General features: G+C 47.5%; 2 protein-coding genes across 2 annotated transcripts; both read left to right on the top strand.

Annotated features, from left to right (window-relative positions):
• The first annotated feature begins 2,183 nt into the window (after positions 1 to 2,183).
• LOC136640353 (zinc finger protein 420-like) lies at positions 2,184 to 7,696 on the top strand. The gene is made up of 3 exons (XM_066615415.1): positions 2,184 to 2,258; positions 3,578 to 3,704; positions 5,357 to 7,696. The coding sequence occupies exons 1-3, from the start codon at positions 2,235 to 2,237 to the stop codon at positions 7,672 to 7,674; spliced, it is 2,469 nt and encodes an 822-aa protein (XP_066471512.1). The 5' UTR covers positions 2,184 to 2,234; the 3' UTR covers positions 7,675 to 7,696.
• Positions 7,697 to 10,998: 3,302 nt separating this feature from the next.
• Positions 10,999 to 23,978, top strand: LOC136640402 (zinc finger protein 420-like). The gene is made up of 4 exons (XM_066615515.1): positions 10,999 to 11,076; positions 13,203 to 13,275; positions 17,937 to 18,054; positions 20,714 to 23,978. Exons 1-4 carry the CDS (start codon positions 11,045 to 11,047, stop codon positions 22,357 to 22,359), a joined length of 1,869 nt encoding a protein of 622 aa, XP_066471612.1. The 5' UTR covers positions 10,999 to 11,044; the 3' UTR covers positions 22,360 to 23,978.
• Positions 23,979 to 24,410: the final 432 nt, after the last annotated feature.

The following is a 24,410-nucleotide window of genomic DNA, read 5'->3' as shown; positions in this document are numbered from 1 at the left end:
ATAGCTTCTCCTGCAGTGATGGGGGAGAGAAACAGAAACATGCAGGAGAAAAGAGAGAAGTTGCAAAATGGACACACCTGCTATAGGCGCTATGGAGAGTGCCTCTATGGGGTCTCAGGCATCCAAACAGCACACTTCCCTCCCCGTGTCCCCATAGTCCTGAAGGCGGTGTTGCAACGGCATAAGCAGCATTGCGCCCATGGTCCAACATTGTGGAAAAAGAGGTGTGATGTGTGTCTGTGTCCATAGCCTTTTCCTTTAATTGAAAGAACTGTTATCGAGTTGAGATAAAACCGCAGGGGGAAAATCCCTGAACGATTAGGTTATACCCGTATTTCAAGCTACATAAAAAAACCTAGCTCCTTCAGAAAAGCAGCCTGGGTCATGATCATCTGCTTAAGACAATGCACTCTTCCTTGCATGATTACGAACAAGCAGAGAGGGGTGGCAGTGGGCAGCTGTGCTAACTGAGGAGGGCAAAGCCTCTCCTTCCTGCTGCAGCCCCAGGAGAAGATCAGAAGGGGGCTGGCTGGAGGCAGTCCCTCTGCCTGACACCCTTCAGAGTTCCTCTGCAGCTGAGAGTGCCTGTGCCAAAATCATTCAGTGGACCCCAGAAGGGGAACAGGCCCTGCTTGACAGTCACAGGACTGCCAGGTGCAGAGGAGGGAGTGTTTCTCTCTTTGAGCACAGAACAGGGAACTCTTAGCAGCCTCACCAGGAAGCCCCCAAAGAGCCTATTCAGTGCCTCATCAGGTGCCGGGAGCTCCATCCGGTTCACTCCAATGCTGCCAAGTCCCAGGGCGGCACTTCCTTGTCCCAAGTCAATGTAGCTATTCGATGGTTTAATTGCTGTGAGATCCATGTTTTTGGGTGGCTGCGTGAAGGTGCCTGAGCAGGAGAGAAGATGGCTGAAGGAAGCTGGGAAGACCTTGAGAGTTTCCAACCTTCATATCTCTTATATCCTTGCCTGCCCCCCCCCCCAGCGCATTCTTGACCTGCCAGATAGGCAAGGAGGAGGAAGTAGAAGTGATGGCAAGAGCAGTGAAGGGAGAGGATTTTGGGGGGAGTGATGATGGGGTGCATCTTTGCAAGAGTAGCAAATCCTCTTTGGTTACTACTAAGAGGGAAAGACGGGGCTGGATGGGACCTGGACGGATCAATGACTTTAGGAATAAGGAATCTGTGCCCCTTGGGAAAAATCCATTGCACTCCGAGATGGAGCTAGAAAAGAATCCTGAACCTGGCACTGAAACTGGAGAACCCCTTGCCAGGGTTGAGAAACAATGGTTGGAAACTGGTGCTGCAAACAAAGGAGAACAGCAGTTGGTGCACAAGAGACAAAGAAAAGTTCATGGGCAGGAATGTGTGAGTGCAACAGGGCTGCTGGGCCCTGGGACTACATTTCCCAGCAGGCCTTGCTCTGACCTGGAAAGGAAAAGGAGGCCATGCTTTGAAAAGGGGAGGATTGGAAGGACTCAGACCCAAAGAGGGGAATGGCCTGGGAGGAGGTGTGTGAGGGCAGCTGAAGACCCAGCAAGGCAGAGGAGTGGGGGGTTCCCAGTGGCAGAGGGGGAAGGGAAGGGGCTCTGGCCTGGGGCTGCACAGGCTGTACTGGGGAAGCCTGGCAAGGAAGCACCCACAGGGCTGCACTGCTGCATGTATTGGACTGGTAAACCCAAGTGCCTGCATAAGGCCATATTTAGACCGCCCCATCCTGCTCTCTTGTGCACCCCATTGATTACCAACACCCCTTGCCTTCCTCAGACATCTGTCCTTCATAGCCAGGGGTCAGGGGGATGGCTGGAACCCACAAGTGTTAGGCAGAGAGGCAAAGGTCCTGTCCCTCCATCCTCCAGCCAAGACCAACTGTACAGCTGAAGATGGGCAGCATCCATAGCTATTGCAAGATTCCTCCATGGTGGGGGTTTGCTGGAACGCAGCAGTGTTGGGCAGAGAGGCAAAGGTCCTCTCCCTCTTCATGTCCAGCCAGGACGGACTCTACACCTGGAGACTATCTGCACCCAGCCATGGCCAGATTCCTCCATGAGTCTGGCCAGTCTCCCTTGGAGCCTTCACCACAATGCGGAGAAAGGAATTCAGAGAAGGGCGTCAAGCAGGAAGAATGAAAATAAAATAAAAAACCTCTTACTGTTCTCCTCCTTTCTCTCCCTTACAGAAAGCAGAGAAACAAGACCACGCCAGCCCAACCATCACTTCCTTGTGGAGGAGCCAACATGGCTGCTGCTCATCCAGGCCAGGTAAGAGACAAGAGCAGGGGGCAGCCTGGGCGTGTGATGAATGCCTTGTTCTCCCGCTGTATTTCTGTGTTTTTAGACACTTTTTTGTGTGTGTCAAGAAGCCTCTCTGCAGCCCAAAGTTTTGCTAGGAAGTCCTTATCAAGTGGCCTTTATGTGGAAACTCCATTATCCCCCATGGACGTGCTTTGTGGATTTGGCTTCTCCATCCTGCAGGAATGGCTCTCTCCCGCCCCCCCCACTCAGAATTCACCTGCACTTAGCAAGTGGGCAGATCCCACCTCCATCTGCTGTGCAGTACCGATTACTGCATACCTTTGATGAAACCTTTTGCTATGCTTGCCAGCCCAGAAGGCTCAGGCGTTTTCTGTCAACCTCCATCTACTTTGACTACCCACATTTCATTCCCCATATTTTTCCATTTGGAGTTTTTACTAAACTAGACCCTTGTTCTGCATGGTCCGCATTCACAGCAAATACAGTGGATTGTATCATCCTTCACCCTGCAGAAGTTACTGTTGGTTTGATTTTTAATAAGAACTCTTGGGATTCTGTGCTCCCTTGAGGAGGTTCCCCGCCCCCCCAGATGGAACACCTCTGCCTCTTCTGTGCAGGCTTGGATGGTAGCCGCAGATAGAGCCACACCATTCCATCTCTGGTGCAGTAAAAGAAAAGTAGGACGTGGCACATGTGCACTAACCACTAGATGCTACTTCCTTTGGTCAGGTTTCCTTCATCCAGGAGTTGCTTTCTCTGACACAGGGCTTCTCAGAGAACGTACTAGGAAATGACAGGTCATTTAAAGGGAGTAGGACATAGTGGTTAGAGCTCGGGCACCTCTGCTTTCACTTTTTCCTGCAACAGTATCTGAATGGAAAGGATGTTGGTAATTCCTATTCTCCAACATCATCACAGGCTAAAGAGAGCAGGTATCTGGGTTTTAACTGGGACCCCTACCCTAGAAAGTACAAAACACCAAGGTTTCTCTTTTAAAATGAAGACCACAGTAGTGTCTGAGAGCCATAAAACATGACTAACCCACTGCATTACCCATGAATATGGACTGGGCAGGCAAAAGTCAAAAGAAAATGGTTATTAAAACTTAGCGCAATAAAAATCTAGAAAAAGGAAAAGGTACCAAAATGGAGAAAAATTTGGTGGAAAAATAGGGAAACAAGGCTATTCATGTGCCTCACCTCTTTCTCCCATGGCTTCTGCACCAGTAGGAAGCCCAGAGAGTTTCTTTCCTTGTGGGCACACCCCTTTTGGGATTGCAGGCAGAGCCTGGGTTGACCCACTAATAGGGAATGTTTTTCTTTCAGAGCGCCATTTCGTTTGCGGACGTTTCTGTGTATTTCAGCTGTGCTGAGTGGGTTCTGCTGGATCAACAACAACGGTGCCTGTATGAAGCAGTCATAATGGACAATTATGAGAATGTGAGCTTTGTAGGTAAGGAGGGGCATATATCAATTACGGGCCAAGGGACCCAAGTGGAAATCTCTGCTCCACTGGATGTTGACTGGTGAACTTGCTGGCTTGACTACCTGACCTGGGCAAGGTGGCCGCTACTCCTGATGGCCCCACATCCTCCCTTTCTATCCAAGCACAGATCTGGGTGTCTTGATGAAGAAGGAAGCCCCAAAGTGAGGACATTGTGGTCTCCTGCTGTGTGCTAGAGAAATGCTGTAAAGATTCCTGCATACATTGTGAAGTGACATTGTAAGCTCAGATGGGGGAACAGCAAGGGACAGATACCTGGCTATGTTTGGAGCTTCGCTGTATATAATGTACAGGGATAAAATATGGATTTACTTGTGGGAGAGGTTGGAGTAGAGCACACAGAAGTAGGAAAAAACAGGAATAGCTTTATGGCAGATTTATATCACTGTACCATGGTAATGGCTGTCCGTATAGGATCCTGGGAATTGCAGTTTGTGGAAGGCTCTGAGAAGTCTGTGCCTGCTCCTTCTTCACGGCTAATGTCTGATGAACCAGGATGGGGTTCAGGACTTTGAATCTGGATTGTTTTGAAAGGGCTTTGAAGCTGGATTGTTGACAAAATCTTCATTTCACGCAGGCCTAGAGAAATGCTTCACACATCCTTGCTTCCTCACCTGAATCTTCTCTCCTCCTGCCCACAACAGAAAATCCCTGGTTCTTTAGCTTGGTCCCTCTTGCATATTCTTTCTCTATCTTTCTCTCTGCACTTCTGTGCTTGCATCACAATGCTTCCCTTTTAAGGATTTATTTCTCTTCAGAGCAACACTTATGTTTGGGATGAAAGCCTAAGAAGGGCTAAGAAACATTGAATTGCTTATTGATTTTGATTCGCCTTCCTGCCTTTATAACATTATCCCCACAATAAAAGTTTGTCGCACCTTCACCCTCACCTCCCTTCTGAATCATTCACCTCTACCACTTGGTGCTGCAGTGTCCCAGCTCACAGAATTGATATGCCCTATGTGCTCATCTAAAGGTGTCTCTGAAAAGCACACCCAGTAAAACTCTGTACTGGCACCTGGAGGAGATAGTGATGGACTAAATGTGGGGTAATTAACTGAAATTGATTCAAAACAGAGCAGGGGTTCTTTTGTTCCATAGGGGAGGTCATTTGGGAAAAAAAGTTTCATCCTTTCCTAGATGGGGCTTCGCTCACTCTAAAGGAACTAGTCTGCACTTGCTTTTGAACCTGGCTGGCACCTGGAGGCCCAGATGTCATCTGTGGCCTGGATACAGCTTTGGCTGGTTCATCAGCCACAGCAGTTTCTTAAGTACCTGTGACTCAGGTAGAAGAAAGCTTCCTATCTCCCCTAAACCTGAAATTTCCTATTCATAACTTTGGACATTATACTTCATTTCTTTATTCCCCCCCCCCAATTTTTGATTCTTGCTCTTCATTTGTTACTGTTTCTTTCTCTAAGATTCTTTCACTACCTCTGAAGGGAAAAAAAATCACAATAATAATGAAGTTACTTGGAGATACTGGTTGCTGTGCGTTTTCTGGGCTCCAACTCTTATCGGAAAACAAACAAGCTGTGTGATTTCCCCAGCTAGCTGCAATTACTTCCTTTAATCTTGCATTGCATTTCTCTTCCAAACAGAAACTTCAGTTTGGAACCAGATTGGAAGAAAGAGGCAGCAGATTTCTTCCTCGATGGAAAGCACCCGAGTAGAGAGAGCCTCTAAATGCTCGGAGTATGGAAAGAGCTTCAGTTGCTGCTGCCTTACAACCTATCAGATAAACCACTCAGGACAGAAACCCGATACATGCCAAGAGAGTGAAATGTGGTTCAGTTGCAGCAGTGGACTTATGACCCCCCAGAGAAACCATGCAGGGGAGAAACCCTTCACTAGCCCAGACTTTGGAACTAGGTTCACTTCAAATGGTAAACTTAGAAGTCATCAGACAATTCACACAGGGGAGAAACCCTATACATGCCAAGATTGTGGAAAGGGCTTCCGTCGGAGTGATAGATTTAGAGATCATCAGAGAACGCACACAGGGAAGAAACCATATACGTGCCTTGAGTGTGGAAAGGGCTATAGTATGAGAAGTACATTTATGATTCATCAGCGAATCCACACAGGGGAGAAACCCTATAAATGCCAGGAGTGTGGTAAGAGCTTCAGTAGGAATGATAAACTTAGAACCCATCAGAGCACTCACGCAAGGGAGAAACCGTATACGTGCCTAGAGTGTGGAAAGAGCTTTAGTATGAGTGGTAAACTTACGATCCATCAGAAAACTCACATAGGGGAGAAACCTTGTACATGCCAGGAGTGTGGAAAGAGTTTTAGTACAAGTTGTAAACTTATGGTCCACCAGAGAACCCACACAGGGGAGAAGCCTTATACATGCCTAGAGTGTGGTAAGAGCTTCAGTTGCAGCAGGAATGTTACAATCCATCAGAGAACTCACACAGGGGAGAAACCTTATACATGCCTGGAGTGTGGAATGAGCTTCAATCAGAATGGTGATCTTAGAATCCATCAGAGAACCCACACAGGGGAGAAACCCTATACATGCCTGGAGTGTGGAAAGAGCTTTAGTCGGAATAGTATACTTAGAATCCATCAGAGAACCCACACAGGGGAGAAACCCTATACATGCCTGGAGTGTGGAAAGAGCTTCCTTCGGAACGATAGACTTAGAGATCATCAGAGAACTCACACAGGGGAGAAACCCTATACATGTCTGGAGTGTGGAAAGAGCTTCAGTCAGAGTGTTGATTTTGGAAACCATCAGAGAATCCACACAGGGGAGAAACCTTATACATGCCAGGATTGTGGAAAGAGCTATAGATGCAGCAGGAGCCTTAGATCCCATCGCAGAATCCATGATGAGAATAAATCTTATGTGTGCCAAGATTGTGGAAAGTGGATCAGTAGCAGCAGTGAACTTACAAAGCATCAGAGAACCCATACAGGGGAGAAACCTTTTACATGCCATGAGTGTGGAAAGAGGTTCAGTCAGAAGGGTTCTCTTATGATCCATCAGAGAACACACACAGAGGAGAAACCCTATACTTGCCAGGAATGTGGAAAGTGCTTCAGTCGGAAAGATAAACTTAGAAATCATCAGAGAACCCACACTGGGGAGAAACCCTATAAATGCCAGGAGTGCGGAAAGAGCTTTATTACAAGTGATAATTTAATGATCCATCAGAGAACCCACTCACAGGAGAAACCATATGCATGCCAGGACTGTGGAAAAAGCTTCACTCGGATTGGTGACCTTACGATCCATTGTAGAACTCACACAGGAGAAAAACCCTACACATGCCAGGAGTGTGGAAAAAGCTTCACTCGGAATGATAAACTTAGATGTCATCAGAGAAATCACACAGGGGAGAAACCCTATACGTGCCTGGAGTGTGGAAAGAGCTTCACTCGGAATGATAAACTTAGATGTCATCAGAGAACACACACACAGGAGAGCTTCAGTCAGAGTGGTGATCTTAGAAACAATCATAGAGTCCACATGGGGGAGAAGCCCTATACATGCCAGGACTGTGGAAAGAGCTTCAGCTTCAGCAGCAACCTTATGGCTCATCAGACAATACACACTGGAGAAAAACCCTATAAATGCGGTGAGTGTGGAAAGAGCTTTAGGATGAGTAACAGCCTTATGATCCATCAGAGAACCCACACAGGGGAGAAACCTTTTACATGCCAGGAATGTGGAAAGCGCTTCAGATTCAGGAGCAACCTTATAGGACATCGGACAATACATACAGGTGAAAAACCCTATACGTGCCAGGAGTGTGGAAAGAGCTTCCGTCGGAGTAATTATCTTAAGTATCATTTGAGAGCCCATGGAGCAAAGGAACCTGAAATGTCCCAGGATTGTGGAAAGAGTTTTTCTGCTCACTCAAACCTTACTGTGTACGAAAGAGAATACAGTGTAGAGAAACCATAGAAATGCTAGCAGAAGGGGGAAATGTTTTCAAAGTTGAGTTACTTCCTTCTCATCAAAGCGTTGATGTTTAAAGAATTTCTACTGTTTGTCCAATTTTCTGTTGAAATGTATTTCTCCTTCAGGAATAAAGTTTGTCAAAGAATCCCCTGTTGTGATTTCCTCAAGACCATGGACTATGCCTTGCTCTTAGTTTTTCTAACCGGAGGAACTCCAGGAAGCCAAAGGGATGCTTACTTGCTCAGGGAGATCTTTGATGGATTGCAGCCTCTTTGTCCAAGTTTCCAGCTGCAGTCTTCCATACTCTGCTTATTCCTCTGAGATGAATCTCTAAACCCCTGAATATTTGTATCATTTTGTTTTCTAGCAAATGATATTACCTACTTATCCCATCTATTTCCTAATGCCACAACTTTGGTTTGTCTTCACAAGTAGAATATCACTGAACCACCATTCCTTTAAACTCTTAAGCACCTAGAGTTATTTGACGCTTTCTCAAAATTTGTGAGAATCCTCCCCCACCCAGACCAGTTTGTGCCAATCTTGCCAGCGTCCTCCAGGAAGTACAACTGAGAAGTCGCCGACCACAAAGCACCAAGGAAGCAATGGATGTGGCTGCCCCAAATCCACCCCACTTTGGCACCAGCAGTGGATAGTGGTCTCTTCACTTAAAGGCACAAAAATTGGGGACAAGAGTTTGCAACAAGTGCTTTGATTAAGTTGATACTTAATCAAAAATTGTATAACTTGCCTTTCTCCTCTACTCAGGAGTTTTTCAGTGTAGCTAAAAACAAAGATGAACGATTGTAAAACTATAATTTCCAAAAGGGCAGCTTTTCAAAGGTTAAAAGCCAGAGGATGATATTTCTGGAGGAAAAGTCCATTACGGGTTACAAGTCATATTTTATTGTCATTTTCATGTTCAGCCTATCAAAAGTAAAGATTCACTATTTTCATTTCAGAGGCAAATTGTGAATTTGTCAGGTGAGACACGTGTGTTATGTAGGCTGACCAGGCCCACTGGCGTACTAGGTTCTTCTGCCATCCAGATGCTGTGCCTCCAATGACTCCCTGCTTGATCCAGAAGTTATTGTGATGACATCACTGCAATTACTTCTGTTAGGCTCAGTGCAATTGCGCACTGCTCTGAGCACCTGCCTGCTTTTTAAAGCGTGAGTCGGGACCCACTAAGTGGGTTGCGAGCCAATTTCAGGTGGTTCCCCCTTCATTTCAATGCATATTTTAAGTATGACATATTAGATGTGATGCTCCCATGGTATGTGGCTGCATTTGGGGAAATGTGACAGACCTGTACTTTTAACAGGCTGCTATGTATATGCTTTTAACAATGATAGTCAATGGGGCTCACTCATGAGTGTGGGTAGGATTGCCGCCTAGGATTGTTAAAAATGTTCCTGCTTGATGATGTCACTTCTGGTCATTACGTCACTTCCAGGGAAATGACATCACTTCCAGTGGGTCCCGACAGATTGTCATTCTAAGAATTGGGTCCTGGAATTCCACGTTGTAGCTTGAATGGCTCCCTGTGTTGGGAAGGAGGCTCTGGGGCGCCAGCAGAAGACCCCCTGCCCTGTGGGGGACTCCACCACCTGCTCCCTTCTAGGCACACACAGCTGGAGCACCAGAGGCTGCTGCCACTGAAGGGAGAGAGCCCTGCAGGTCATGGCTGGCTGGCTGCCTGCCATGGAGCTCCACAGTCTGGGGGCTTCTGCCACTGAAGGGACAGGGAGCCCCAGTAGCCCTGCCTGCCACTGAGGACAGAGCCCCAGAGCCTGGAGCTGCAGGGCCTCCCCTGCCTCAGGCCCCGCCCAGCCCCAGGCCACCCACAGAGCGCCAAAGAGAGCGAAAGGGCAGGAAGTCCGTGGAAGGAGCCCGACAGTCCTCCGGGCCACTCTAGCGGTCTCCGCTCTGTCGACTTAACCCTTTGACTGCCTAGGAGGAAAAAGCACTGCAAGGAGGAGCAGCTCTGCCTGCCGGGTGAGCCTCAGAATGAAGGACTGTCTTTTCTTTCATCGCCACCCCGGGAGGTGCCGGGACTAAGGCCTGCCTGGGGGTCCCTGGGCTCTGCTCTGCTCCCCCATTCCCCATAGGTTGTATTGACCAAAAGCTCGTTCTGCCCAGCCTGGCTTCCTACATCCTGCTTTGGCACTCTGCACACGCTCAGAGGCACTGTCGTTTTCCATTGGTGGGATCCAGATCCCACCTCGCTCGTGCAGAGATGCCCTCCTCTTTCCAGCCTCCCCTCTCCTGTGGCCCTTTCTCCCTTCCTGCTGCTCTTGCTGCCTGAAATCTTTCTTGTCCTACATGTGGGATCTCAATAGAGATGAATACAGAATATGGGATCTCAAATAGAGATGAATAAGAGAGACGAGGGCTGGGCTTGGTGCAAGATCTCTTCCTCTTTTTCCAGAGCTCTTTATTTTTATCCCCTCTTCCCCCTCATTCCAGACACTCTCTTTGCCTAATCAAACAAGCTAATCCTCTCATACCACGTCTGCCTTTTGTTGATTGGGTTTGAGGCAAGGAGGCTGAATCACGGGTGGCGTGGTTTGCCAGCGCCTTCGTGACAGCGTCCCTACACCTACACCCGGCTTTTGCACTCTGCACGCGCTCAGAGGCACTGTCGCTTTTAATTGCATGTTTCCATAAGGCAAGTCCCTCGTATTGCCCTCCTCTTTCCACCCTCCCCTCTCCTCTGGTCCTTCCTGCTGCTGCTCCCTGAGCTCTTTCTTGTCCCACAGCCTGCTTCTGCACTCTGCACGCGCTCAGAGGCACTGTCGCCTTTAACTGCAAGGTTCCATCAGGCAAATCCCTGGTGTTGCCCTCCTCTTTCCAGCCTCCCCCTTTCCTCTGGCCCTTCCCCCTGCTGCCGCCTGAGATCTTCCTTGTCCCTCATCCTGCTTCTGCACTCTGCACGCCCTCAGAGGCACTGTCGTCTTCCACTGGAGGGTTCCAGATCCCACCTCCCTCGTGCAGCGATGCCCTCCTCTTTCCAGCCTCCCTCTCCTGTGCCCCACCTTCCCCTCCTGCTGCTGTCGCCTGAGATCTTCCTGGTCCTACATCCTGCTTCTGCACTCTGCACGCGCTCAGAGTCACTGTCGCCTTTAACTGCAAGGTTCCCTAAGGCAAGTCCCTGGTGTTGCCCTCCTCTTTCCAGCCTCCCCTTTTCCTCTGGCCCTGCCTTGCTGCTGCTGGTGCCTGAGCTCTTCCTTCCTTCCCTCCCTGCCTGCCAGCCAGGAAACGCGTCTCCGGAAGGGGGGCTGGGTGCCTGCGAGAGCTGGAGGGGCTTCCGGGGGAGGAGGGCTGGGGAGGGGGTGCAGCCACCCACTGCCCAGGTACTGCTCCCGTTGGCATGACAGAGCAGCGCCCGCCTGCCGCTATCAGGTAAGGGGCAGGACAGATCTGGCAGCACTGCGCCCCCCTGGCTCCCCCCATCCCCTCTGCGCCCCCCACACGCTCTGCTTCTCCCCTTTCTCAGGCTTGCCCCCCCAACCCCAGCATGTCCTGCCCCAGCTGTGAGGCTTGGGCACCCACCACCCTCTGAGATCTCTTTCCCTTCCAGGCTCAAGACTTGGTCAGCCCTCCATCCCAACAGGCGCTGCTTGCCAGACTCAGGGCTGCCAGGTCCCAAGGGGGCACTTCTTGTCAGGGCCTCCAAGAGGACTTTCATCAGGGACTACAGAGTTTCTTCTAGGCCCCTTCCCAAAGGGGCAGGGGAGGGGGTGAATCAGTGCAGGGTGGAGGTGATAGGAGGATGGGCAGAACAGGGGTGGGGTGCGGGCAAAAACAGCCCCCCTTTTTGGGAGGGTGGTGACAGCCACAAAAGTCTTTGGAGCCCAGATCTACTGGGCTTGCCAATTTAGAGCCCAGGTCTACCTACCCATGCAGCACTGGCAGCTAGATACAGTAATATGAAAAACCAAATGCACTCCTATGTCTCTTTAAAGTCTTTTAAATATAGAAAATCACTGCAGAAAATGAGCATCATCCTATTTGGGCTCACACTAGAATGAACAGTGTGCAGTATGTACCAAAACTTATTTCTGCAGCAGCGGTAATCCCACAGCTGTGCACATTATGCGCCTTCATGTCAAATCTGGCTTGCTACAGGAGCTTTTTGCTGCATGGTGAGTGGATCCATGCACCAAAGAGCCCCTGTAGCTGCCCAGATTTGACACTGTGTTAAAGACTGTCATGTATGCATTCCTTGGCACAGCATGTATGGCTGTGCCATCCATGCACCCAGCATCTCACGAGGGTAGCGAGTCCAGGTGAAATTGCAAAATATAAGATCCCAGGAAATTTCTGGGGCTTCTGCTTTGGCTCCTGGCCCCCCTTTTTGACCCTGGACCCAGGTACAAATTACCCCCTCTCACAGGCCCTGCGCACTGAACAGAGGACTTGTCCCTTTGCGCACTGAGCAGAGAACTCTTTGCAGAGCCTCCTGCAGCAGCAGCACAAAACAAGCCTCTTCATCAGGCACCCAAAGAGCCTGTTCCCAGCCTGCACACAGGTGCAAGGAGCTTGATCTTACATCACCCCTGCCACACTGCCAAGTCCCAGGGTGGCACTTCCTTGTCTCAAGTCAGTGTCGCTTTTTGGTTGAATTGCTGTGATATGAATGTAGTCGCGCGGTTGTGTCAAGATGCCTGAGCAAGAGAGAAGCTGGCTGAAGGGCAGCTGGACCTGTGACCTGCCTGAGGAGAGCTGAAGAGTTTCCAGCTTCCAAGTCCTCCTCTCCATGCCCACCCAACTGCTTTCCTAACCAGCGACATAAATGAGGAGGAAAGGAGGCAGGAGTGGTGGTGGGGCTCATATTTTATTGGAAGGGATGGTGGGGTGCATATTTGCAGGAGCGGCACATCTTCTTGGGCCACTCCTGAAAACCAATTACAGAATTTCTTACGAGAGCTCTGATTGGCTGAAAGAGGCAAAATGGTGTTTTGAAATGATTTCTGAGAGAGCATCCTTTGGGATAGTTTTTATTTATTTATTTATTTATTTAAAAGATTGATATCCGAAGCACACTGACCTCTCGTTGGCAACAACAGTAAGGGCACAGTCCTAACCCCTTACGCCAGTGCTTTCCAGCACTGACATAAGGGCAATGCAGCTCTGAGGTAAGGGAACCAACATTCCCTGACTCTGAGGAGGCCTCCGTGAGTGACACCCAACTGCAGGATGCAGCACATGTCCCATTGGCACCGCTATGCCAGTGCTGGAAAGTACTGATATAAGGGGTTAGGATTGTGCCCTAAGAGAGACTGGCCTGTAGTGATGTGGGATGAGGGTGGTGGTGATGGAGAATTTCAAGAAGGAAGGTGTCATGTGAAGGATCCCCAAACCCCATTTTTGTCACTTGGTACCATGGCCACTTTCTGTAAACAATGGGTTTGTCAGGTTAGTGCTTGGTTCCCATCAAACCACACTGACACAGTAGGATTTCTTTAAAAAAAAAAATTACTATAAACTTGAGAACAGTGAGATAAGTGTTAACACTTTGTCTACAGGAGGTTTACTCCTCAGTGGGACTTTCCACTTTCCAGACGATGTTCAGGGGATGCTTCTCATCCAGGACGTGTGGTAGGTAGGGAGGCACTGGTGCGTGAGTGCATGGGTTGTGGGTGCTTGGGCACCTCACGCAATGGCGGTGCTTTTCAAAGGACTCCAGTGGGGAGGCTTTGCTTCACCTGCCCCCCACCCATCACACATCCCTGCTTCTCATATACCTCAATCCTTCCCAACCATCTACTTGGCGGCTTTTCCTCAGAGTCACTATCTCCCCCCTCCATTCTTTTCCAACTGCTTTAACTGCTCTTTCCGAACAATGCAACTGCCATTTCAACTGCTTTTCCCCAATGGCCATTCCACCATACCAAAGTCTCCTTTCCTAGAATGTCTCCCTCTCATCCCCTTCTTGCTTCCGGGATGTGCAACATCAGTTCTGTTCCCATTTTCCCCTGGCACCATAGTGGACAATGTCCACTCTGCACCAAAATACACTCTTGACAGAAGTTAAGATCTGTGTGCAAATGGGGAGGGGAGCGTTTAAAAGTGTTTGTGTTTTAAACACTTAAGGGGTAAGTGCTCAAGGGGGAGGCGAGGGGAGGCTTTGTTTAATATCAGGCCTGTTCCTAATTTCAGATGTGTTAGAGCTGAGTGTTTAACTTGTGGTAAAGGGGAAAAAAACGACCTTGCGCATGCTTAAGAGACACCTTCTTCAGGCCTGCTTTTAATGTTTAACTGTTGCACATTGGCAATCCTTAGCCCTAGTGAAGTCCCATCTGGCAGGATTTGCCCTCAGTCCAAACAAATCTATGTGTTTGTTTTGCACTTTCTGTCCTACCTCACTTGGGGAGGGGGGCAGTGGCAAAGGGTGTGATTGAAGGTTTTGGCCCTTTTTTTCAAGCAGTGTGAATTTGGGCAGCTTGGCATATAGGAAGGAAGTCAAAAAACGTGGAAGCCTCCCAATTCTCTCTTTTACAATTCTCTCCTCGTCCTCCTTTGCCTCTGCCCCCAGCCACCTAGGACCGGGATGCGACTAGTAGGTGCTCAAGGGGGCTGGGACGGTGTCACTTCCCAACCATTCTGGGCTAGTGTAGCGAACCAGGCAAGGGAAGGACAAGAAAGGAATTCTCGTTCCACTGCAGAATTTAGGTACAAATGACGTATACAGTAACCTGTTTTTGTGTCTCGGGCCTCCCCTCCCATGGAGAAATCCACACACATTTGTGGCTTTGAGTGGCTTGAATTGGATTGATCAAGTATTCAGAATGTCACCTATTTTTCCTTGAATTTGTTTTAATCAGTCAAGAAATGTTCAAGCAATGAACAATCAACTCGTCAAATGCAGTGTTTTGATATAACAATGCCCCCCTTATCACACAGTATCACGTACAGATGAACATCGCTTAGCGTCGCTGAGCGACATTACGACCAACGATGGTGTGCACATGCGACGGCCACCGCTGGTCCCAGTCCCTCTCCCCCCAAGCCCCCAAAGCTGAGGGAAACTGCGCACCCCTTGCCTCTGGAGGCTTTTCTGAGCCCTGCAAAAGCAACGCGCATCCACATTCAGCTCGCATCTGAAACAGCTGAAAAGATGCAACTTCCAGTTTCCTTGGGAAACTGGAAGTGACTTTTTTTTTGCTTTATAAATCCTGGAGGGCTTCCCCAGGCCTCCACATGTCTTATAAGGCAAAAAAAGTCACTTCCCAACGGAAACCAGAAGTTGCATCTTTTTGGCTGTTTCGGCCATTCTGAGTCTCTCAGAAGCAGTGCGCGGATGCACACTGCCTCTGCAGGGCTCAGAACAGCCTCCGGAGGCGAGGGGAGGCTTTGTTTAATATCAGGCCTGTTCCTAATTTCAGATGTGTTAGAGCTGAGTGCTTAACTAGGGGTAAAGGGGGAAAAAAGGACCTTGCACATGCTTAAGAGGCACCTTCTTCAGGCCTGCTTTTAATGTTTAACTGCTGCACATTGGCAATCCTTAGCCCTAGTGAAGTCCCATCTGGCAGGATTTGCCCTCAGTCCAAACTTTGCTCCAAACCACTTCCACTGCGCACCTGCTTGCTAGCGGTTAAACGAACAAATGCAGAAGTTTGTGGCCCAGAAGTTTGGCTGTGATGTCCTCACTTCCAGGTCACTGAGCATCGCAGCATTGTGTCTCATCAGCATGGGATCTCAATGTATGTCACTGCTCTCTCACAGGGTGTCTTGAATGCCTTGTTTCTCCCTCTTTGTCACTTTTTTTTTCTGGGGCGTTGGACACTTTTTTGGACAGCTCTCCAGTAGCGTCTCTGCAGCCTAAAAGGTTCAGCAGCCTAAAAGGTACTGGGACATCCTTTGCAAGCAGCCTTTGGAAAGAAATTTTATTCCCAAATATGCACTGTTTGTACTTTTGATACATCAGAAGGCCTCCTGGATGCAATCAGAAACAACTTGTGGTTCGTAGCAGTGATTTCTGGTCACATCCGGAGATGTTCTGAGGTGCAGGGAGGGCCAGGTGTGGCCTCCAGGTGAGTAATTGCCTTCCAACCCCCCAACCCCCCAGATTCCAGTATCATTGGATTTTGGTATCTGTGGAGGGAGGGGTTCCTGGAGTGTATCCCCCACAGATGCCAAGGGCTCACTGTCATTACATTATGATTCTTGGACTTCCTGATCCATATTCACAGGTGATTCAGTAATTGAATCCCTTCACTCTCCTATGGTGGGACTGATTTTTTTTTTTTTATAAAAACACCTGGGATTCAGTTGTCTCAGAGAGGGGATTCTTGCCCATGCACTCTCCTCTGCTTGTTCCCTGCAGCCTGGGATGATGGCCACAGATACAACTACCCCATTCAGTTGCCAGGGCTGTAAATGGAATGTAGGAAGTGGCACATGCACACTAACCACTAGGTGCTACTTCCCTTGTCAGGCTGACTGAGGGGAATAGGACATAGTGGTTAGCTCTCAGGCTCCTGTTTTCTGCCTCCTCTTTTTCCTGCATTACAGCTGAACGGGAAAGGAATTGGTAATTCCTATGCTCCATCACCATCTCATGCTAAGGAGACCTGGCATCCAGGGGCTGTCTAGCAACCCCCCCCCCAACTTGGAATGTATTGAACCACATTCTCATTTAAGATGTAGACCACAGTAGTGTCTGAGATGTGACAACCCTCTGAATTATCCATGAATATGAACTAGGCAGGCAAGAGTAAAAAGATAATGGTTGTTAACACATAACTAAGAATCCAGAATAAAAGGAAGTTATCAAAATATCAGAGACAGCCTTGGGCCCTCTTAGGGAAAGAGAGGCGGGGTATAAATATGATAAATAAATAAAATGATAAATAAAAATAAGTAAAATTCACAGTACCAGCAAGATGATGGAAAATGGGCCTACTCATTGGGTAGCCAAATCTGTCTGTCTACCAGCTAAAGGGGTGGGATGGAGGGCTCCACTCTGCAAATCAGGTGATTCTATGATATTAATTCTATTAGATTGCATTCCTGCTCTATTAGATCATTCCTGGATGGACACACAGGAAGCCTTGACCAGGTTAGGGGACCATGGCCAAAAGATGGAGCTGGGATGCTACTCAAGAGCACATCACACAAACCCCCCAAGGAAAGCAGTGACATTTGCAGACTGGCTTGGAGTAAAAAAAAGAGGAAAGCAAACAGAGGAAAGTTTCTATCTAGAAATACATATCTTTTTGCTGGCTACATACCTTTTCTTAGGAATCCTAATCTATGCACTTACTGGAGAGTAACTGAGTCTGCGTTTTGCAAACCTACACTAGATGTCATGGCTGACCTGGATGAAAAACCCACAAGCATCCTTGTGGTTAAACTCATGTAACCTGGGTTTGATGATGTCATAAAATTACCTGATTGGCAGAGTAGCTGGTAGGCAGACAGAGTTGGCTACCCAATGAGTAGGCCCATGGCAATTACCAAGGAGACATCATTACTCCTGATAAAAGGAATGACTTGAATTTTCAAAGAATGCATTAGACCAGTGATTTTCAAATGTTTAGCACCAGGACTCACTTTTTGAATGAGAATCTGTTGGGACGCACCAGAAGTTATGTCCTGACTGGAAGTGACATCATCAAGCTGGAATTATTTTAACAATCCTAGGCTGCAATCCTACTCACACTTATCCAGGAGTAAGTCCCATTGACTATCATTGTTAAAAGCATATAAACAATAGCCTGTTAAAAGTATAGCTCTGAAACATTTCCCCAAATGCAGTCACATACCATAGTAGCATCAAAAATAACAGATCAAAAATAAAATATTGAAGTGAATGGGGTCCCACCTGAAATTGACTCGCTACCCATCTAGTGGTCCCGACCCACGGTTTGAGAAACACTGCACGAGACCACATGGCTGGTTGATGATGGTGTTTCTGAGAAAGGACAGTTGCTGCTATAGAAACAGGTTCCAGCACCTCTTTATCCTTCTGGGCCAGCGTGGAGCTTCTTGGGGTTACAAGTGTACACAAATAAGAAAAAATAGATAAATTACAAGGGGGAGGGGGAAGGACATTCATCACAGTCCTGTTTCCTCTTGGAAGGACTGACTGGTAGCAAAAGAAGAGACTGTCAGAATTCCCCACTTCTTTCTCACATGGCTCTTTGCACCTGCCAGAACCCCACAGATTCTCCTCCCTTGCTGGCCCATCTCTTTTTGGATTGCAGGTGTGGCCTGGGTTGATCTGCTCACAGGGAATCTCTCATTTTTTCTTTCAGAGGCCAATTTGCAGTGATATTTGTATTCCAGTAGTGCAGAGTGGGCTCTGCTCGATGAACACCACAGAGCATTCTGAAGCAGTCATAATGGACAATTCTGAGAACATGACCTCTGTAGGTAAGGACAGTCCTTTCTCTCGTAATTGGTAGATGTCCCGTGTGGGAATTCTTCCTCCATTGGATGTTGCTGTGGAGGACAGGTGGCTAGGTGCTTGACCTGGGCATGACTGCTGCTATACCTGATGGTCCCACATCCTTTTCTTGTGGCCCAGCACAGATCTTGGGTTTCTTGAGAAGGAGGGTCACCCTAAACTGCCAACATTGTGTGATAAATTGGCTGGAAGGCTTTTCTGAGCTTCTTGGCCCTTTGCTGCCTCTTGGAGAAGGTGGACATGTTTTGGAGAGCACTGCCTCTTATATTTCAAGCATAGCCATAAGAATGGCTAAGAAATGTGGAATTGTTTTTTTAATTTTGATCCCCTTCCTTGTCTTTATATATTATCCCCACAACAAAAGTTTGTTTGTTGCACTTTTAACCTCGCCTTTCTGTTCCTTCTGAACCTTTCTCCTCCGCCATTGGCTACTGCACAGGGTCCCAGCTCATGAAGTAGGTGGGCTCATCTCATGGGCACATCCAAATGTGTATCTGAAAAGCACACCCGGTAACGGTCTGTATTGATACATGGAGTTGTTAGTGATGGACTAAGTGTGTGGTAACTAATTGAAACTGAACCAAGACAGGAGTTTTTTCGTTCTGAAGGAGAGGCCATTTGGGAGTATTGCCCTTCATGAACTGTGAGTGGCCTCCTGGGACAAAGTGCCAGAGTAAGACACAGCAGTTTAAGCATCTGTGCGAGTTTAAAAGCAGGGCAAGACAGCCAGGGCCCCAAACATTGCCCTTCACTTCCCTTGAGAAGAGGGGCTTCATACTACCAAAACACATGAAGTTATGCAGTCAGACAGCCAGCAGCAAGGTGGGGACTACCCAATGCTTTGCCCTGAGTGTCCTATGTATGGTATGTGTCTCATGAGTGTGTCCTTGGTGCAAGGAGCTTCAGGCACTCAGGGAATGAATTTGCTCCCTTGAAACCTGGAGACCTGGAAAAACAGAGGCAGGGAGAGAGGGACCTCAGTGCAACTTCTGGGGATGCGCAGGTGTCATCCCACCCTCAGTTGGGCAGCTGCTCAGCTGCCAGGGTAGGAAGTCTCTGGGCTGGAGGACGTCATTCTGGAGAAGAGAGACAAGGATATTCCTCGGGGGAGGGGGGAAGGCAGCCATGTGATCCTATCGCCATGCTGGCCTCTGGGGTGTGTGGGGAGGCCCGCGGAGCCTTTCGAAGGACTCCCCAAGCAATTGTAAATTGAAAAATAGCAGCCCACTTCCAGTTTGCAATTGCAAAACCAGAAGTAGGTCGCGATCACAATTTTTACACTCTCATGCTCAGAATAATTTAAAAAAAGATTGAGAATCAAACAGCCAATATTATAATGCCATTGTACAAATCGATGGTAAGGCCACACCTGGAGTATTGCAGTTCTGGTCGCTGCATCTTAAAAAGAATATAGTGAAAATGGAAAAAGTGCAGAACAGAGCAACCAGAATGATTACTGGGCTGGGGTACCTCCCTTACGAGGAAAGGCTACAGTCTAGAAAAAAAAAGGGTCAGGGGAGACATGATTGAGACCTACAAAATTATGCAAGGGGTGGGTAGAGTGGACAGAGCAGTGATTTTCAGCCTTTTTCAGCTCATAGCACACTGATAAGAGACAAAAATTGTCAAGGCACATCATCAGGTTTTTTACAATTGACAAGGCACACCATGCTGCCAGTGGGGGGGCTCACATGCCCTAATAGCCCTACTAATAAATGACCATCTTCCAAATTCCAGTGGCACACCTGTGGACCACTCGCGGCACACCAGTGTGCCACGACACAGTGGTTGAAAATGGCTGAGATAGAGGAATGTTCTTTTCCTTCTCAAACGACTCCAGATCTTGGGCACTTCCACTAAAATTGAGTGTCAGGCGTGTTAGAGCAGAGTGTAACTAATCTGTGGAATTACTTGCTACAAGATGTGATGATGACATGTGGCCTAGATGCCCTGAAAAGGGGATTAACAGGTTTCTGGAGTAAGGGTCCATCACAGGTTATAAGCCATGATGGGTATGTGTAACTTTCTGGTTTTTAGAAGTAAGCTACCTGAGAACGCCAGATACAAGAGAGTGGCAAGAGGATGCAGATATCTTGTTGTCTTGTATGCTCCCTGAGACATCTGGTGGGCCACTATGGGATCATAGAATCATAGAATTGGAAGAGACCTAATAGGTCATCTAGTCCAACCCCCTGGCTTAGGCAGGAAATCCTCTTAGAGCATCTCCAACAGGTGCTTGTTGAGCCTCTGCTTGAATATAGTGAGGGAGAGTCCACCACCTCTCTTGGCAATCTGTTCCATTGCCAAACTGCCCTGACTGTCAGGAATTTTTTCCTGATGTCTAATCGAAATCTCATCGATTTCAGGATACAGGAAGCTGGACTAGATGGGCCATTGGCCTGATCTGGCAAGGCTGTTCTGTCATGGATGGGGCTGCTCTCCCTCTGCAAGAACAACTCACAATATTAATGAAGCAATATTCAGTTACAGGTTGTATGGGTTTTTTGAACTCCAACTCTTATCAGAAAACAAATATGCTTTAGGACTTCTCCAGCTACCTTTCCTTGCTAAAAGGAAGCAATTTCTTCCTTTGATCTTGCATTTCATTTCTCTTCAATGTTTCAGAAGCATCTGTTTGGAACCGGGCTAGAAGAAAGAGGAAGCAGGTTTCAAAGGAAAGCACCACCATAGAAGAGAAGCTCTATAAATGCTCTGAGTGTGAAGAGAACTTCAGTTGCTGCAAAGACCTTATAACCCATCAGAGAACTCACTCAGGGGAGAAACCCTATGCATGCATGGAGTGTGGAAAGAGTTTTAGTCGGATCGATATACTTAGAAGTCATCAGAGATCTCACAAAGCAAAGAAACCCTATGCAAGCCTGGAGTGTGGAAAGAGCTTCAGTCAGAATGGTGATCTTTGGAAACATCAGAGAATTCACGCCAGTAAGAAAAACTATACATGTCAGGAGTGTGGAAAGAGCTTCAGTTGCAACAGCCACCTTATAGCCCATCGGAGAACCCATTCAGGGGAGAAATCCTACGCATGCACGAAGTGTGGTAAGAACTTTAGTCGGATCGATATACTTAGAAGTCATCAGAGATCTCACAAAGGAAAGAAACACTATGCATGCTTGGAGTGCGGAAAGAGCTTCAGTCAGGACACTGATCTTTGGAAACATCAGAGAATTCACGCAGGTAAGGTACCCTACACGTGCAAACAGTGTGGAAGGAGCTTCAATTGCTTAAGCAGACTTACAACCCACCAGAGAACCCACACAGGGGAGAAACCTTATACATGTCAGGAATGCGGAAAGAGTTTCAGTTGCAGCAGCACCCTTATAATCCATCAGAGAGCCCATTCTGGGGAGAAACCCTACACGTGTCAGGAGTGTGGAAAAAGTTTCAGTTCCAAGAGCGGCCTTACATCCCATCAGATAATTCATGCAGAGGAGAAGCCCTATAGATGCTTGGAATGTGGAAAGAGCTTTACTAAGAGTAATAATCTTATGATCCATCAGAGAACTCACACAGAGGAGAAACCATATACGTGCGAGGAGTGTGGGAAAAGCTTCACTCGGAGTGGGGATCTTACGATCCATCGTAGAACTCACACAGGAGAAAGACCCTATAAGTGCCAGGAGTGTGGAAAGAGCTTTAGTAGGAAAGATAAACTTACAAATCATCAGAGAACTCACACAGGGGAGAAACCTTATACATGCCAAGAGTGTGGAAAGAGCTTCACTCGGAATGATAAACTTAGACGTCATCAGCGAACTCACACACAGGAGAGCTTCAGTCAGATTGGTGATCTTATAACCAATCAGAGAACCCACACAGAGGAGAAACCTTACACATGCCAGGACTGTGGAAAGAGCTTCAGATTTAGCAGGAACCTTATAGGTCATCGGACAATACACAGTGAAGAAAAACCATATAAATGCCATGAGTGTGGAAAGAGCTTTAGGATGAGTAGAAGTCTTAGGATCCATCAGAGAACCCACACAGGGGAGAAACCTTACACATGCCAAGAGTGCGGAATGAGCTTCAGATTCAACAGCAACCTTATAGGTCATCGGACAATACACACTGGAGAAAAACCCTATACGTGCCAGGAGTGTGGAAAGAGCTTCCGACGGAGTAATTATCTTAGAAAACATCTGAAAACCCACGGAGTGCAGGAACCTTATACATCCCAGGATTGTGGAAAGAGTTTTCCTGCTCTCTCAAATCTTACTGTGCATGAAAGAGAATACAGTGTAGAGAAACCATAGAAATGGTTTCTCCCTGGGGCATTTGGTGGGCCGCTGTGAGATACAGGAAGCTGGACTAGATGGGCCTATGGCCTGATCCAGTGGGGCTGTTCTTATGATCTTATGTTCTTATGCTAACAGGTGGGGGAAGTGTTTTCATAGTTGAGGTCCTTTCTTTACATCAAAGAACTGATGTGTAAAAATTTCCTACTGCTTGTCCAGTTTTCTGTTGACATGTATATGAAGTACGTATAAGAAATAAAGTTTTTCCAATAATCCCCTCTTCTGATTTCCTCGAGACCATGGACTGTGCCTTGCTCTTAGTTTGCCTAACTGGGGATCTCCAGGAAGCCAAAGGGTTGCTTGCTCGCTCAGGGAGCTCTTTGATGAATTGTGGCCTCTTTGTCCAATTTTCCGGCTGCAGGACCAGGTGCTCCGCACTCTGCTTATTTCTCTCCAAAGCCCCTGAACGTTCCTGTCGAGTTGGTTTCCACCACCAGTCATGATGATAGTATCTACTTTTTCCCCCCATTCAGTTCCTAATGCTATGACTTTTGTTTCGTCTTCACAACTATAACGGAACAGCCATTCTTTTAAACTCTTAAGCAAGTCAAATCATTTGACCCTTTCCCAAAATGTGAGGACACCCCCCCACCCAGGCCAGATCATTGCCAGCATCCTCCAGGAAGTGCAACTGAAGAGGGTGAAGACACCAACCACACAGCACTGACAAAGCAATGGATGTGGCTGCCCTAAATTCACCCCGCTTTGGCACCAGCCGAGTTGGATAGTGGCCTCTTCAGTAAAGGCACCAGAATGGCCAATGATGGTTTGAAACAAGTGCAGTCAACAGATACTTAGTTATTGAAAAGTGTGTATCCTACCTTTCCCCTTTACTTGGAAGTTGCTCAAGGTAGCTAACAACTCAAAGGTGAACCAGTGTAAAACTATAATAACCAAAAGAGCAGCATAAAATGCATTGAAAAGAGCCCCCAAGTGCAAAAACTTGAGGAAGATAGTGTGAAGATGCTGCAGTCTCCTTGTGAAGTATGAAACTCCAACTTGGTGCACTCAGAGATTCATTCTGGGGAAATACCTTGTATATATTCACATGTATATCATGTGAATAGTTAATAACACTGAACCACAAATTTGTACCATCAAGATTACACTATCCATTTGTTATAGATTTTGAGATGCTGAGGTGTTCATACGACAGTGAAAATGCAAAATTGGCCTTGGTTTGTGAGATCCACAGTAGACGCCGTTGGCATATACTGGTCAATGTCCATGTCTTTCCCACTTCCTATGCCTGAAATGTGTTCAGTTTCTGGTAAACTAGAGCCAGTCTACAGATTTCACTGTCAATTTCATGTTCAGTGGGTAGGTCTGCTAATTAAAAACTGACTTCAGCTTTGGGTTACCCGTGGGAGCACTAAATGCTACTCTTGGACAGATTGCGTCATCCTTCTTGTGCTTTCGGGGAGCTTTGATTGTGCAGAATCTTCGAGAAGGTGTTTTCTCAGGTATGGAGGTCCTTTGTGGGATGGTCTAAATTGCATTTCATGTGATGGCCTTGCATGGCAGGAGTGGGCATGGCACTCTGCTTATGGTCATATACTTTGGTTCCAGGTGAAATTGAGTCTTCTAAGCTAGTTGTTTAGCCTTTGTTGTTTTCTCTCCATACAGAATTCCCAACAGTATGCTAGAGATCTTAATGTGATTGTGTATTATTCTTAAATAAATCTTTAAACTTTGTATAGCAGTATGTGATTATTGAGTGGGGAAGCCTGATTCAACTAAATCTAGTCCTAACCATGAAGTCACCTTACTGTTACTCTTGGCAATGGCCAGGTGGTGGGAGGTTCTTGGGCTTGAAGTTTTCTTCCTCCTCTGTGCAGCTGGGATGACTCTGGTTACTCTGGCCTGAGGACTGGAGGCAAGGAAATCTATCATGCAGGGCTGGTTTTAGCCCTGGCTGTGGTCCTTACGCAAGACAACCCACTGTGACCCAGCCAGACCCCAAAGATTCAGCATCTCTGATTGCGGAAAGGAGCTTAGTGAGGGGGATG

This window comes from Tiliqua scincoides, chromosome 2, assembly GCF_035046505.1.
Source record: "Tiliqua scincoides isolate rTilSci1 chromosome 2, rTilSci1.hap2, whole genome shotgun sequence".
Taxonomy (NCBI): Eukaryota; Metazoa; Chordata; class Lepidosauria; order Squamata; family Scincidae; genus Tiliqua; species Tiliqua scincoides.
Note: the sequence above shows the minus strand (reverse complement) of the source record. Positions and strands in the feature narration are given on the sequence as shown.

Bases quoted from the DNA above. Each gene is read 5' to 3' on its own strand.
- LOC136640402 (XM_066615515.1), top strand. From the start codon at position 11,045: ATGACAGAGCAGCGCCCGCCTGCCGCTATCAG. The intron at 11,077-13,202 runs GTAAGGGGCAGG...CTTTGTCTACAG, and splicing joins CGCCCGCCTGCCGCTATCAG to GAGGTTTACTCCTCAGTGGG. The intron at 13,276-17,936 runs GTAGGTAGGGAG...TTTTTCTTTCAG, and splicing joins CTTCTCATCCAGGACGTGTG to AGGCCAATTTGCAGTGATAT.
- LOC136640353 (XM_066615415.1), top strand. From the start codon at position 2,235: ATGGCTGCTGCTCATCCAGGCCAG. The intron at 2,259-3,577 runs GTAAGAGACAAG...TTTTTCTTTCAG, and splicing joins CTGCTGCTCATCCAGGCCAG to AGCGCCATTTCGTTTGCGGA. The intron at 3,705-5,356 runs GTAAGGAGGGGC...TCTTCCAAACAG, and splicing joins TGAGAATGTGAGCTTTGTAG to AAACTTCAGTTTGGAACCAG.